The following is a 12998-nucleotide window of genomic DNA, read 5'->3' on the forward strand; positions in this document are numbered from 1 at the left end:
GCAGGCCTTCCTGAAGTATCACACAGTTCCGCTACCAGCATGCTAAGTGTGAGTCATATCTATTAGTGGCTCCAAAATCCATTCAAATTCAGTCAATTAAATGACTCATCAACTGAAAGAAAATGAAAAATAATGGAATTTTATTCATTCATATATTAAAAAAAAATATCAGTGTCTGGTTGCAGCTTCCCCAGAGTGAGGATTTGCTGCCTTTCTCTGTTTTATATCACAGCAAACTGAATATCAAGACACTGGAAGAGGTCAAACACTTAACTGAAATAAAGTCATGTTAATTAACAATGGGGAAAAGAATGTATAGGCCAGATTTAATGTCCCATATTGTACAGTATGCTGTTCATGACTCCTTCCCACTGTCCACTGATTAAACAAACTCAATTTAATTGCAAATTTACAATCCCCAATTTTCCTGAGTACACTCATTAATTACGGACAGAGGTGAACCCCAGCACACACAGCTCAGTGTTGGCTGCAACCTGAAGGTTCATTTTCTACAACATAAAACCTCCAGCTGCCGCAGGTGTACGCTCCAGCAGTTTCACCTACTGAACAAAATAAATAATAAAGTCACACAGCTCAGCAGGTGATTTCAGGGGTTTTTATCAGGTCAGGAGCAGCTTGCGAGCGCTTGAGCGGAGGGAGCGTGTCAGGGGAGAGCAGCTCTGCAGCGCTCCGAGAACCCCATTCATTAAAAACCATTTAAAAACCACACTTCAGGGCTGAACCACAGACTCTGTGGACGGGAGCAGAAAGAAAAGACAGACAGACTGAACAGAGACAGACTGACCCTGGACACAGATGCTCAATTTGTCACGTTCGCGTTACATTAAACAAAAAAAAAAATTTTTTTTTTTTCTAAAAATCCATTTGATTGTTGCCTTAACCTCCAGCTCCTCACACTACACAACCTTTACTTCAAGTATGTCACCTGGTTCCAGACCTCTGAATCCCTGACCGCAGTTAAAACCTGCTCTAATCAAAACCTTCACAGTAACAATAGATGACATTGCTATGCATAATGTAAAAGAGGCTGCTTGTAGTAACAACACCTCAGAGAAATGTCACCAACTCTGCTCTATGCAGCCTTTCAGCCTCTTTCAGCTCCAAGTTCTAAGGCATATTTTGTTCAGTCTCAGTCTCTGTTTAAAGCAGGAACAGACAATTGTCTTCAGCAAACATTGTATCATGCCTTCCTCCACATGAGGTGTAGTAAATGACTCTATTGCAAACATCGAGCACAAATTGTCACATCGGCATTTAAGTCACTTTGCCGTTTTGTTTCTCCCGCTCTTTCCCTGTCACCGACACAATCCCCCACCCATCCAGAAAACTCTCCTGGGTGCATGTGTGTGAGACGTAGGTGAGGCGTATGTGTTTTTGTAACAGGAGCAGAAAGAGGAGGCTGGAGAGCGAAGCGACAAATGTAGGTTGTAGAGTGGAAATTAGTTAGCGTTTTACCACTTCCAGTTCCGCTGTCCTGAAGTCTCTGGGTTTTTTGCAGGTATTTTTGGTTAGATGACTGAAATAAGGTCTGTGGTTAACACAAGCTAAAGACATTTTCAGGTTTTATTCTACGACATAATATACGTTAGTAAATACCCCAGTTCTCTGAGCCTTTTATGTCTGTTATCATTTACATATTTTTTACATTTTCTATATTTTTGCACTGCATTCCCCACATCTTTGTTATTATTGTAAATATCCCATATCTTTGTTTAAAATATGTTATTTTAATCTTTAACTTTTAATTTTACTTTACCCATGTAGCTGCTTGTAAGTCTTGACAAAGCCTAATAAATCTGCTGGACAATGTTCTTAGCTGATAATAGCTTATTGCAGATATATTGAAATTCCACTTCCTACCAGAGCCGGGGCGTCCCTCTCTACCTTTAAAAGACTCCTGAAGACCCAGCTCTTCAGAGAGCACCTTCTCTCCTAGCACTACATAGCAAATCTACACTTAAAGAATCGTCACTAGCACTTATTGCTGCGCTAACACTTCTTATCGCACTTAACCTTGATTGTTCCCCTTTCTGTAAGTTGCTTTGGATAAAAGCGTCTGCTAAATGACTAAATGTAAAATGTAAATGTAAATTAAACCTGTAACTGTAACCTGTGTGTCTACAATAAACGTTGACCAGGATAAACAGTAAAACTAGAGAATATATATTTGATTTTCATGTTGTTTCATTCAATTCATCATCAGAAGAGGCTTAAAATATTCAGTATTTCAAAACTGGAGGAGGTGCAGTGATACGCACTGTGCATGGGAGATATGATTTTATCCACGCGCATCCCCACAAATCATCCGTCTTATCTCTTGACCCACGGGGTTGAGACAACAAATCTAAATGGTTTATTTTCATGCAGACTGGAGGAGTTCCCTCTGCAGTGTGAATCAGACAAATCCACCCAGAGGGCAGAGAGAGATGGACTTTCGGCAGCCGCTGATAAGAAAAAAAAAAAAAAAGCTGACACAGGTTCAATAAAACAAACATCACTGTTGTGCACAGAGAGCTGAAGCTCTCAGCGACAATAATTAGCAACACACTGATGATTTAACTTCTTTTAGAGACTTAGTAAATACGAAGGGTGGTGCAAGAAGACAAGTCATGGGGTGACCAAAGTAATTTGGGTACAGCATCAGGGGACTATTTCTGTTGATTACATTAGTTTTTAAAATTACCTTATTATGGAGCAATATTATATATATATTATATATTATGACCTAAATAAAAGGGTAAGATCTTCTTTCTACTGCACTGATGTTCACTGCACAGGGGTGAATTCATGACTTTATGCTTTAAAAACTGTACGTTTAGACCAAAACAAGAATCCAAAACATTAAGATACTAGTTTAAAATGATATAAAACACGGAAAAAATACCAAAAACTCACAATGGAAAAGCTGGAACTACAAAATGTTTGGAGCTTTTGCTTGGATAAAAATACAAACTTGATCAACCATCAAAATAATTACATTTTTTGCTAATTGACAACTCTAACCTAATCAGGCTGACATCGTGTAGCCTGACAACATCTTGAACCACGAGTGACAAAACTAAAGTAGACGAGGGGTGCAGAGGCAGCGTGGGTTTACCCAGAGAACACATGACACTCCACATGACACTGCTCCTGCACACAGACTGTCATGTTTCATCAGACAGTTCTCCAACTTGCTGATCAAGGCTTTTTTTTTCCAGGACATGAAAAAAAAGCAAATACTGTTTAAGTGGAAAAATAAGATTAGGATTTTCTAAATCTGAATTTAAGACAAGATGTTCTCAGACTTCAAGCTGAGCTGTAGAGAACACACACCCTACACAGCACATCACAACAAAACCCACACTCGCTTTTTCAGCCACTTTACATAATGCACACAGTCTTCTCTGATATGGGTCTTATTCAATACACAGAGGTTTTTATTAGGTCTGATAATTACTTCCTCGATGTCTAAACAATAATAACCATCAATAAATATGCAGCTTTTGCGCCTTAACTCCTTTTTCCTGAATGTTAAAGGAGATATTTGTAAGTTTTGCTATCGCTACATAGCCAACATTAGCATTAACAGCTGTTTATTTACCAGTCTTGAAGAAAAGTTATGAGTTCAACATCAAACTTTATTCCTTTACCCCCCAACATCTGTCTCCAGAGGTGGAAAGCAATGCTACACTCTGTCCATCACGTGTTTTCTTCTATTGAAGTTAGCATGCTAACCAGCTAGCCCCTGTCCATTTCATCACTTTCCCATAGCGACTCACTGTAGCCTCCAATCTGTCCTGAAAACGTAGCGTTGCTCAGTGGACGTATTGTGACCTCTTGTATATTAAAGACAGCAGAAGCAGAAGCTCTTCTCAAGCAACAAACACCACAACGTCCCACTACCAGCAAGAATCCACCTGTACAGTTTTGGTGAAAAGATGTAATTATAAAAAAAAAATATCAAACAAAACATCAGCCAGCAATGTTTGGAATTTTTGCTTGAAAAGGACAAACAATTACTGAACGGTGCAGCTGAGGATGGTTAACTGAAAACTTCTTCAATACTTATACCAGCAGTAGCTGACACTGTGCAGAGTTTTATTTCACATGGGTTAAAGTGGAATGTCTTCTTCCGACGTTACCAGAGCAAAAACTGTGGGAGACCTGTGGGTGTAGATTCTCCCTTTTCACCAAATAAGAAACTTAAATCTGTGGTATAACTGACTTGTAAAAATTTCTGACTAAATTAATTATACACAGTGCTCCAGATTTTATTTTGACAGGGCCAACTTGGACAAGCTTCCTCATTCTGTGGCATATTTTGTCGGAGGGAAAGGTTTGGAAAGTGTAGTGAACACAACATGGAGGACTACAGCTTTGGCTATATCATATAGGTCACTGCTTTGTCCATTTTTGTGCCATTTTGAAATCTTTCCTTCAGGACGCAGTTCAAAACTATGACCTTGGTGTGACTTCCTGTGACTATAAAAGCAGTTTTTTTTCTAAATATTGGACCAAATATTTGCTGACTTCAGGCCTCACAGTGACCTGTTTTATTGTTTTTAAGGAGATGGTTAGATGTTTTGATGAGGTCCTTTAGAGGTATCACCTCACTGGAAAAATGATTTTTTTTTCTAAAATAAAATCTCCCTCTTTGGCTGACAGCCACCGTTAGCCGAGGCTGTCAGATAAAACAACAGATCAGCAGAACTGTAATTACGTTTCAGAGAGGATGACAACTTAATAATATAATTTAAAGGAACAGAAGTTTTTTTGTAGAAAAACATATCTTAGAGCAATGTAACATTACAGGAAAGTAGTGTTGTGGTTTTAGAGACATGCCAATGACAGCACATCATAGTAAGAAAGTAGAGGAAGGCTAACAGACATCACCAGCAAATTTTTACCACACATCATAATTAATCTTGCCACTCTATCCACCGGATGATTTTATGTTGGACATTTTTATGCCATTTATATTGCTGCATGCCCTTTCCAAACTATTCAACCTTAGTTCCATCAGTCAACAAAACATTTCCCCCAATTCTTGATCCTACGGCTACATCCATACTACTACCTTTTAGTTTTGAAAGCATCTCTTTTGTTCTGTTTACTCCCGCTGTCCACACAACCCCAGAGTGTCTACAACAGAGATTTCTGGAAACTCTACTGACCCCGTTTTACTTGCATTTAGTTGCATTGTAGTCTGGACAGACAGTCACAGAGACTCAAACTCAAGATGTTTAAGTGTCTCTAACCCACAACTCCAACCTGGTTTCACTGACTGGACACCAGGTTTGATCAATTCTGACTCAAATTAGCTTTTGTTGATATCATTGATCAAGAGGTTCACATACTTTATCCAGCTACACTGTGAATGTTTGAATGACATCTTCAGCATGCACAAGAACAATATAATGATTTTGTGCTATTTGTTAAAACAGATTTTCTTAGTTCATTATTGTAACTTATATGAAAATCATGACCATATTTTAAGACAAATTCATACATAGGTAATTCCTAAGGATTCAACTTTTTCTCACCACTGGATAGGTAGGTATGATGCAGGCTTGGGACAATAATCAATAATAAACAAAAAATAAATTAATAAAAAGAATAGACAGTAATAAATATTGCAAAATTTCTGACGTAGACTGTGCAATATTTTTCATAATATGATTTTTTTTGTTTGCAGTTTTGCAGTCTGCCCTGCTGGCAAGTGCAACCCTCATTTCACAGCTTTGTGTACAGTACATTGTACCTTGCATGTGACAAATAAAACTTTGAACTGCTGTTTAATTGCAGCATCACTTATACCCTGAAACAAATATACAATCCCTTAATTATATATTATTTAAAAAATAGCTGAAAGATAAAATACAATATAATTATGTATTATTATTATTGAGATAAATATCATCCAAAAATCATGATAATGGAGTAGATTGTGATATTAGGGCTAGGTTGTAACGAGATATTATTTATATTATTTTGGATATTGTCCCAGTCTAATGTGATTTACTTTAAAGTTACAGAAAACACAAAATAACTAACTACCTAACTAAAAATCACAAATGTTTATTGTGACTTTTCTTACAGAAGTCAGGCGCAAGGACAACACACACATTTGAAAATAGATACTAATACAATCGAGAGTACTGCAGAAACAAAGTTGCACAGGTTGCTATAGCACACAGTGTAAAGTTACAGAGGAATCTCACAGCCATAAGGTGTTTAAGCCAGACGAGCTCCCAGTGACAAGAACTGAAATACTATAAAGCAGCATCACCAAGTTCAATTAACCCAACAGGAAAACAAATCAGAAGTTTGTTCGTGCTTAACGTTGTGTACCAACATGCTACACCTGAGGAGTCTGAAACAAATCAATTCAACAGCTGCAAGAGATTTCTGCAAGTAAAAAATACGTATCAGAATCAGAATCAGAATCAGAATCAGAATCAGTTTTATTGCCAAGTATGCTTTCACATACAAGGAATTTTTTCTGGTGATTGGTGCAATTGATCAGCAACAGTGGGGCTCTCTAGCCTTGTTGATGAGGCTAATAGCAGATGGGAAGAAGCTATTTTTGTGGCGAGAGGTTTTGGTCCTGAAGGACCGCAGCCTCCTGCCAGAGGGGAGTGTCTCAAAGAGTTTGTGTCCAGGGTGGGAGGAGTCAGCTACAATCTTCCCTGCACGCCTCAGAGTCCTTGAGGCGTGCAGGTCCTGGAGGGACGGAAGATTGCAGCCAATCACCTTCTCAGCAGAGTGGATGATACGCTGCAGTCTGTTATTGTCCCTCTCCGTGGCAGCAGCAAACCAGATGGTGATGGAGGAGGTGAGGATGGACTCAATGATGGAGGTGTAGAAGTTCACCATCATAGTCCTTGGCAGGTTGAACTTCTTCAATTGCCTCAGGAAATACATCCTCTGCTGAGCTTTTTTGATGAGGGAGCTGATGTTTAGCTCCCATTTGAGATCCTGTGTGATGGTGGTTCCCAAGAAGCGAAAATGCTCCACGGTAGCCACGGGGGAGTCACACAGGGAGATGGGGGTGGGTGGGGCTGGGCTCTTCCTGAAGTCCACTATCATTTCCACTGTCTTCAGAGCGTTTAGCTCTAGGTTGTTCTGCCTGCACCAGGTCACCAGACGCTCAGTCTCCCACCTGTAGGCAGACTCATCGCCATCAGAGATGAGTCCAATGAGAGTGGTGTCGTCTGCAAACTTCAGGAGCTTGACAGACTGATGGCTGGAGGTGCAGGTGTTAGTGTACAGGGAGAAGAGCAGAGGAGAAAGAACGCAGCCTTGCGGGGATCCAGTGCTGATGGTCTGGGAGTCAGACACGTGCTTTCCTAGCTTCACGTGCTGCCTCCTGTCAGACAGGAAGTCGGTGATCCACCTGCAGGTGGAGTCAGGCACGCTCAGCTGGGAGAGCTTGTCCTGCAGCAGAGCCGGGATGATGGTGTTGAAGGCAGAGCTAAAGTCCACAAACAGGATCCTGGCATAGGTCCCTGAGGAGTCCAGGTGCTGGAGGATGAAGTGGAGAGCCATGTTGACGGCGTCGTCTACAGACCTGTTGGCTCTGTAGGCGAACTGCAGGGGGTCCAGGAGTGGGTCAGTGATGGATTTGAGATGGGACAGGACAAGACGCTCAAATGATTTCATGACCACAGAGGTCAGGGCAATGGGTCTATAGTCATTTAGTCCTGTGGGCCTTGGTTTTTTGGGGACAGGGATGATGGTGGAGGATTTGAAGCAGGCTGGCACGTGGCAGATCTCCAGTGAGGTGTTGAAGATGTCTGTGAACACTGGAGACAGCTGATCAGCACAGTGCTTCAGGGATGATGGAGAGACAGAGTCAGGACCGGCTGCTTTGCGGGGGTTCTGCTTCTTAAAAAGCCTGTTGACATCTCTCTCCAGGATAGAGAGAGACGTTCCTTTGGTAGGGGAGGAGGAGGGTTCTGATGTGGCTCTGATGTGGAGGTTAGTGTCAGGCTTGTCCCACTGTCTTTCAAAGCGGCAGTAGAACTCATTCAGATCGTTGGCCAGACGGAAGTCATTAATGGAGTGGGGGGGTTTAGGTTTGTAGTTAGTGATCTGTCTGAGCCCTTTCCAGACAGAAGCAGAGTCATTGGCTGAGAACTGGAGCTGAAGTTTCTCAGAGTACAGTCGTTTAGCTTCTCTCACCGCTTTGCTAAACCTGTACTTGGACTCTTTAAACTTGTCCCTGTCCCCACTCCTGAAAGCTTCCTCCTTTTGCCTCCTGAGCTGACTGAGCTTAGCTGTGAACCAGGGTTTGTCATTGTTATAACTCACCCTGGTGCGTGATGGGATACAGCAGTCCTCACAGAAGCTGATGTATGACGTCACAGCCTCTGTGAACTCATCCAGACTGTTGGAAGCAGTCCTGAACACCTCCCAGTCAGTGCAGTCCAAACATGCCCGCAGATCCTCTATGGCTTCACTGCTCCACTGCTTTGATGTCCTCGCAACAGGTTTACACAGTTTTAGTTTCTGCCTGTATGTGGGAATCAGGTGGACCATCACATGGTCAGAGTGGCCCAGTGCAGCCCGGGGGACGGCGGGATAAGCACCACTGATTGTGGTGTAACAGTGGTCCAGAGTGTTCCCCTCTCTGGTCGGGCAATTAACAAACTGTCTATATTTGGGCAGTTCATGACTGAGGTTCCCTTTGTTAAAGTCACCAAGGACAATAACTACGGAGTCCGGGTTGGTCTGCTCCACACACAGTATCTGGTCGGCGAGCGCCCGCTGTGCCTCCTGCACGTTGGCCTGTGGTGGGATGTAAACACCGACCAGGATGATTGAGGTGAACTCACGGGGGGAGTAGAAGGGCCTGCAGTTTATGATGAAAGTCTCCAGGTCAGGAGAACAGTGCTGCAGGATCACTGTCACGTCTTTGCACCAGCCACTGTTTGCATAAAAGCAGATTCCTCCACCTTTGGTTTTGCCGGACAGCTCTGTGTCGCGATCCGCTCTGAAGAGTTGGAAGCCGGCCAGCTCCAGCGCAGAGTTCGGAATCGATCCACACAGCCACGTCTCCGTGAAGCACAGGACGGCAGATGAGGAAAAGTCTCTGTTCTTCTGCACCAGTATCAGAGCTATTTCACAATTAATTTGGAAAAAAACTCTACTTTTGCCGAGCTTCACAAAATCCCAAAAACAGAGCTGCCCCAAAACCCCCTGAATAAACCATTTACCAGCTCAGTTTGTTTTGTTTCCAGTTCTGCTGAAATTCACGCTGCACATAAATATCCCTTTTGTCCCTTGGAGAAAGATTCTTACCAGATTTATTGTGGTTGAAAGGGTTCTTTCAAGGGTTCTTTCAACCGTGTCGAACTGTGTCACAACCAATCACGGTGGCTCTTGTTCTCCTCAGGTGGAGAACTGGCAATTTCGCCACTACGACAAACTCGCCGAGGCTGCAAAGAAGAACAGTGACTGCTGTCTCCGGCTGGAGTTAGCGGGCTAGCTGTTTAAGTTTGCAATGGGCTGGTAAGCAGCAAGTGAACTTTTAAAGTTAGAAATCTAAAGCACCTTCAAATGTAGCGATCTGTATGATTCATCTGAAAAGTAGATCGGTCTCCCCTCCTTTTACAGCTAACAGCATCACCAGTAAATCAACACTGGAGCAGATCAGAGCTGTAATGATTAGTCAATCAAAAGAAAATTAATCAGTAATTATTCTGATCATAGATTATTTACTAAGGTCAATCCTTCAATTAAAAACTTCCTTTCCCTGGCTGCAGCTCTTCCAATGCGAGGATTTTCTGCTTTGTTCACTGTCTGATCACTGTAGGTGGAATATCTTTGAGGTTTGGAATGTGGCTTAGAAAAATCATGCAATGAGAAGATGTCAGAAGTTGGGCTCTAGGAACCTGTGACAGGAATCTTTAACTCTTTTTAACGTTTCATAGGAAGCTCTCTTACTAACATAGAATGACATATAAAGGCCTTTTTTTTTTTCTTCTTTTTTTAATAATCTCCCTTGCAGTTCAAGTCAATGAAGCCACTCTGAGAATTTAGGGTAAACTGCTATTGAGAACATTTTGATATTACACCCAAATCTGATATCTTTCTGCTTCCCTTCTGTTTTACGATGCCTCAGTGTAGAATTAAGTGAGACAGCAGATGATATGAATTAATCCATCCTTCCAAACATGGGCTAATCAGGACGAAGTTAGGCAAGGAGGAAAGCGCGAAAGAACATGTCAGACAGAGTGACGGCCGTGTCGAGACGATGCCTCGTGGGTTCAGGGGTTTTTTTTTTGTTTGTTTTTCTTCTCTGACAAACAGCAACTGCATGTCAAAATCACAAACTGTTCTCTGTTCGTTCAGCCGATGCCGGAGTATTTGCCAAGACACAAACCTTATTTGCTCCACATTTGCATCATCTTTGTTTCTTTATCTTTTTGTGGGGATGAGAGGGAGAAAGAAGCTCAACGGAGGCAGAGAACAAACTCCCAGAATAGATCTGGAGAGAGGATTGCCCCAGTGAAAGTGTTTCTCTACTGGAATAAAGACTAAGCAGCAGCACACAGGATCACACTGCTGTACTTAAAAGTTCCTCTCCAGGCATCTACTCTCACTTCCTCACTGAGAAATCTGGATCAGGTCTCCTGCCCCACCCACCGCCACCTGTGTCACGATTAAGTGTTGCAGAAATGATATGTGATAGTGGTATTTCCTGCTTGAGGAAACCATCTTGTGCTGAGTATAAATGGTACAAACACCAGCATGCAGAGAGCTTAGTAACCAATTAACAGTAAAGAGTTTCATCATGTATTTTCAAATAAGTCTGGGAATAAACATTATCGGGTTACAGCTGAGTAAATTTGCATTAGCAGATGTCTCGCAGCTCGTGAAACTAACAACAATAAAATCTTGGCTTACATTTCTATTTATAGATGATTTCAAGTCCAACCTGTCAGTGATCAACATTTCAGTTTATCTGACTGATATATATGAACACTGAACAGACTCGTGCAGGTATCTCAGCCTCCTGCTCAATCAGCCTCTTCAGCAGGAAACCAGCCCGAGTCTGACGTCTCTCTCTTCTTCTTTTTTATTCCAAGCAACAATCTTTCTGATGTAAAAGGTGAAAAAAGTGGCAGGTGACCTGTAATGCAGCAGCCACTGAGGCAAAAAGGTGCCACAGCCAGATGAAAGTCACCTGTGGCACACGTTGTGTGATCTAATCCCACAGTGACCGACCCCCACTTCAAAAGCAGGGGGAGCGCTTGTCTTTTGACTCTCACAGACGGGTGGAGACAAGAAGAGTAAACTCCTCAGAGCTCATGAATATTTGTCTGCTGCTTCACAGAGCAGGAGCAGCGAAGAGGAGGATCCAGGAGCTGAACGATCAGTCGACTGAGACAAAAGCTGATTAGTAACATACCGAAACTTTTCACACTATAATTCATTCTGTCATCTCTCTGCCCTCCAGTGCAGGGTTTCGTCAGGAAGGGAGTTAGCAAAGGTGCCAAGCAATGGCAATACTTTTCCTTTTTTATTTTCTGACATTGTCTGACACAGTTCTGCACTTCCATATGTTATATATACCACAACAATTGCACATGTGAGTAAGAATCATAGTATATCAGTGGGAGGTGATGTGCTTGTTGTGTGTCACTAAAGCATTAGTCAAAGAATCTACATTTGACACAAAAAAGTAGGAGGGTGGAGAGTGTTGTCTGCCAGTAACAAGTGAAATAAGCCAGTAAAACAGAAGAGTGATTCCAGTCATCAACAATAAAATAACACTGAGAACTGACATACGCCACTAAAACAGGACTGCACCATCATGAACTGTGCACCTGTTAGTATCTATACACGCTTCTGCACGTTTGGTAACAGCCAAGTTAACTGTCAGCTAGTTAGCCTGCTAGCCTCCTTTAGCAAAAACAAACGTAGCAGGGATAGTAGCTTAGCTATTCTCCGGTTTAACGCCAACAGAAGCGTCTTACAGTGGCATCCATGACAAGCAATCGCGTTAAACTAATTTTACACAATGCTGAAGTAAGCTAGTGAAGAAAGAAATATGTAAAAGCGAGATAATATTCTGTTCCGCTGTATAGAAGAATGTTAAGCCAAACTCCTTTACAAAATCCTTGGATTTTAAGTTGTATTGAGTCTACGCAACTATGCACAAATAACAGACAATATTACGCAACCTTATGTGAATATGTGGACTCTCTTAGTAAATTCGGCAATACTATAATACATAAATCCGCACGTTATTTGACTAATATTTCAACTTTTCCCTCGGAAGTTAGCATGACTTCGGGGCCAAGGAGGACAGCGAGAACCAAAATACCAAATCATTAAAGACTTGACTTCATTCAGTTCAGAAGCTCGTATTGTACTTGATGTAGGCGGAGAATTAGGGTGGATTACACAGATATGTGAAATAACAACAACCGTGCTTGACGTGGTGTATGGTTTTATCAGTAAACAATGAAACCCAAAATTTTACGATTTTTACATTGAGTCTGGCTGCACATTCTCTTCCTAAATACAACGGGGTTTTGACTTGCGTTGAACTGTCACTAAACATACTTCTACAAAGTAATGAACAAGATTAACAAAAACACAATCGTGGGAATATGCCAACATGTAGAATTAAACACCACATTAAATGCTGGAAGTAAAAGTAGAAAACTTACGGTTTATTTTTCCCTCGCTTGGTTTCGAATTGATGGCTGCTGTACAGCGCATGCGCGTAAACTCAACTGCAACTGCTATTGGAACTGACTGAAATTCAAGGGGATAATAAAATAGTATAATAATAATAATAATAATAATAATAATATAAAATAAAATATAACCAAAATAAAATAAGATAAATAAATAAGTAAAATAAAAATGCTAACTTTAATTAGTAATGGACAAACCCCCCCCCAAAACTATAGGCTACAATAAAAATATTTTATAATTTTAAATTATGTTCAATAAGTAGAACAACAGAAGATTTTAGC

At 41.4% G+C, this 12998-nt stretch overlaps 1 protein-coding gene across 2 annotated transcripts in view; it reads right to left on the reverse strand.

Moving 5' to 3' along the window:
• The window catches only part of pot1 (protection of telomeres 1 homolog), a 64978-nt gene extending 52233 nt beyond the window's left edge, over positions 1-12745 (reverse strand). The window contains exon 1 of one of the 2 annotated variants that reach the window (XM_071458494.1): positions 12687-12745. In XM_071458494.1, the coding sequence (XP_071314595.1) occupies positions 12687-12738 (52 nt within the window). In that variant the 5' untranslated portion in view covers positions 12739-12745. The remainder of the gene's footprint in view (positions 1-12686) is intronic. The other variant, XM_071458483.1, reaches the window with a different exon arrangement.
• Positions 12746-12998: the final 253 nt, after the last annotated feature.

This window comes from Trachinotus anak, unplaced genomic scaffold (assembly GCF_046630095.1).
Source record: "Trachinotus anak isolate AG129_WGS33_773 ecotype Australia unplaced genomic scaffold, CSIRO_AGI_Tana_v1 ptg000002l, whole genome shotgun sequence".
NCBI lineage: Eukaryota > Metazoa > Chordata > Actinopteri > Carangiformes > Carangidae > Trachinotus > Trachinotus anak.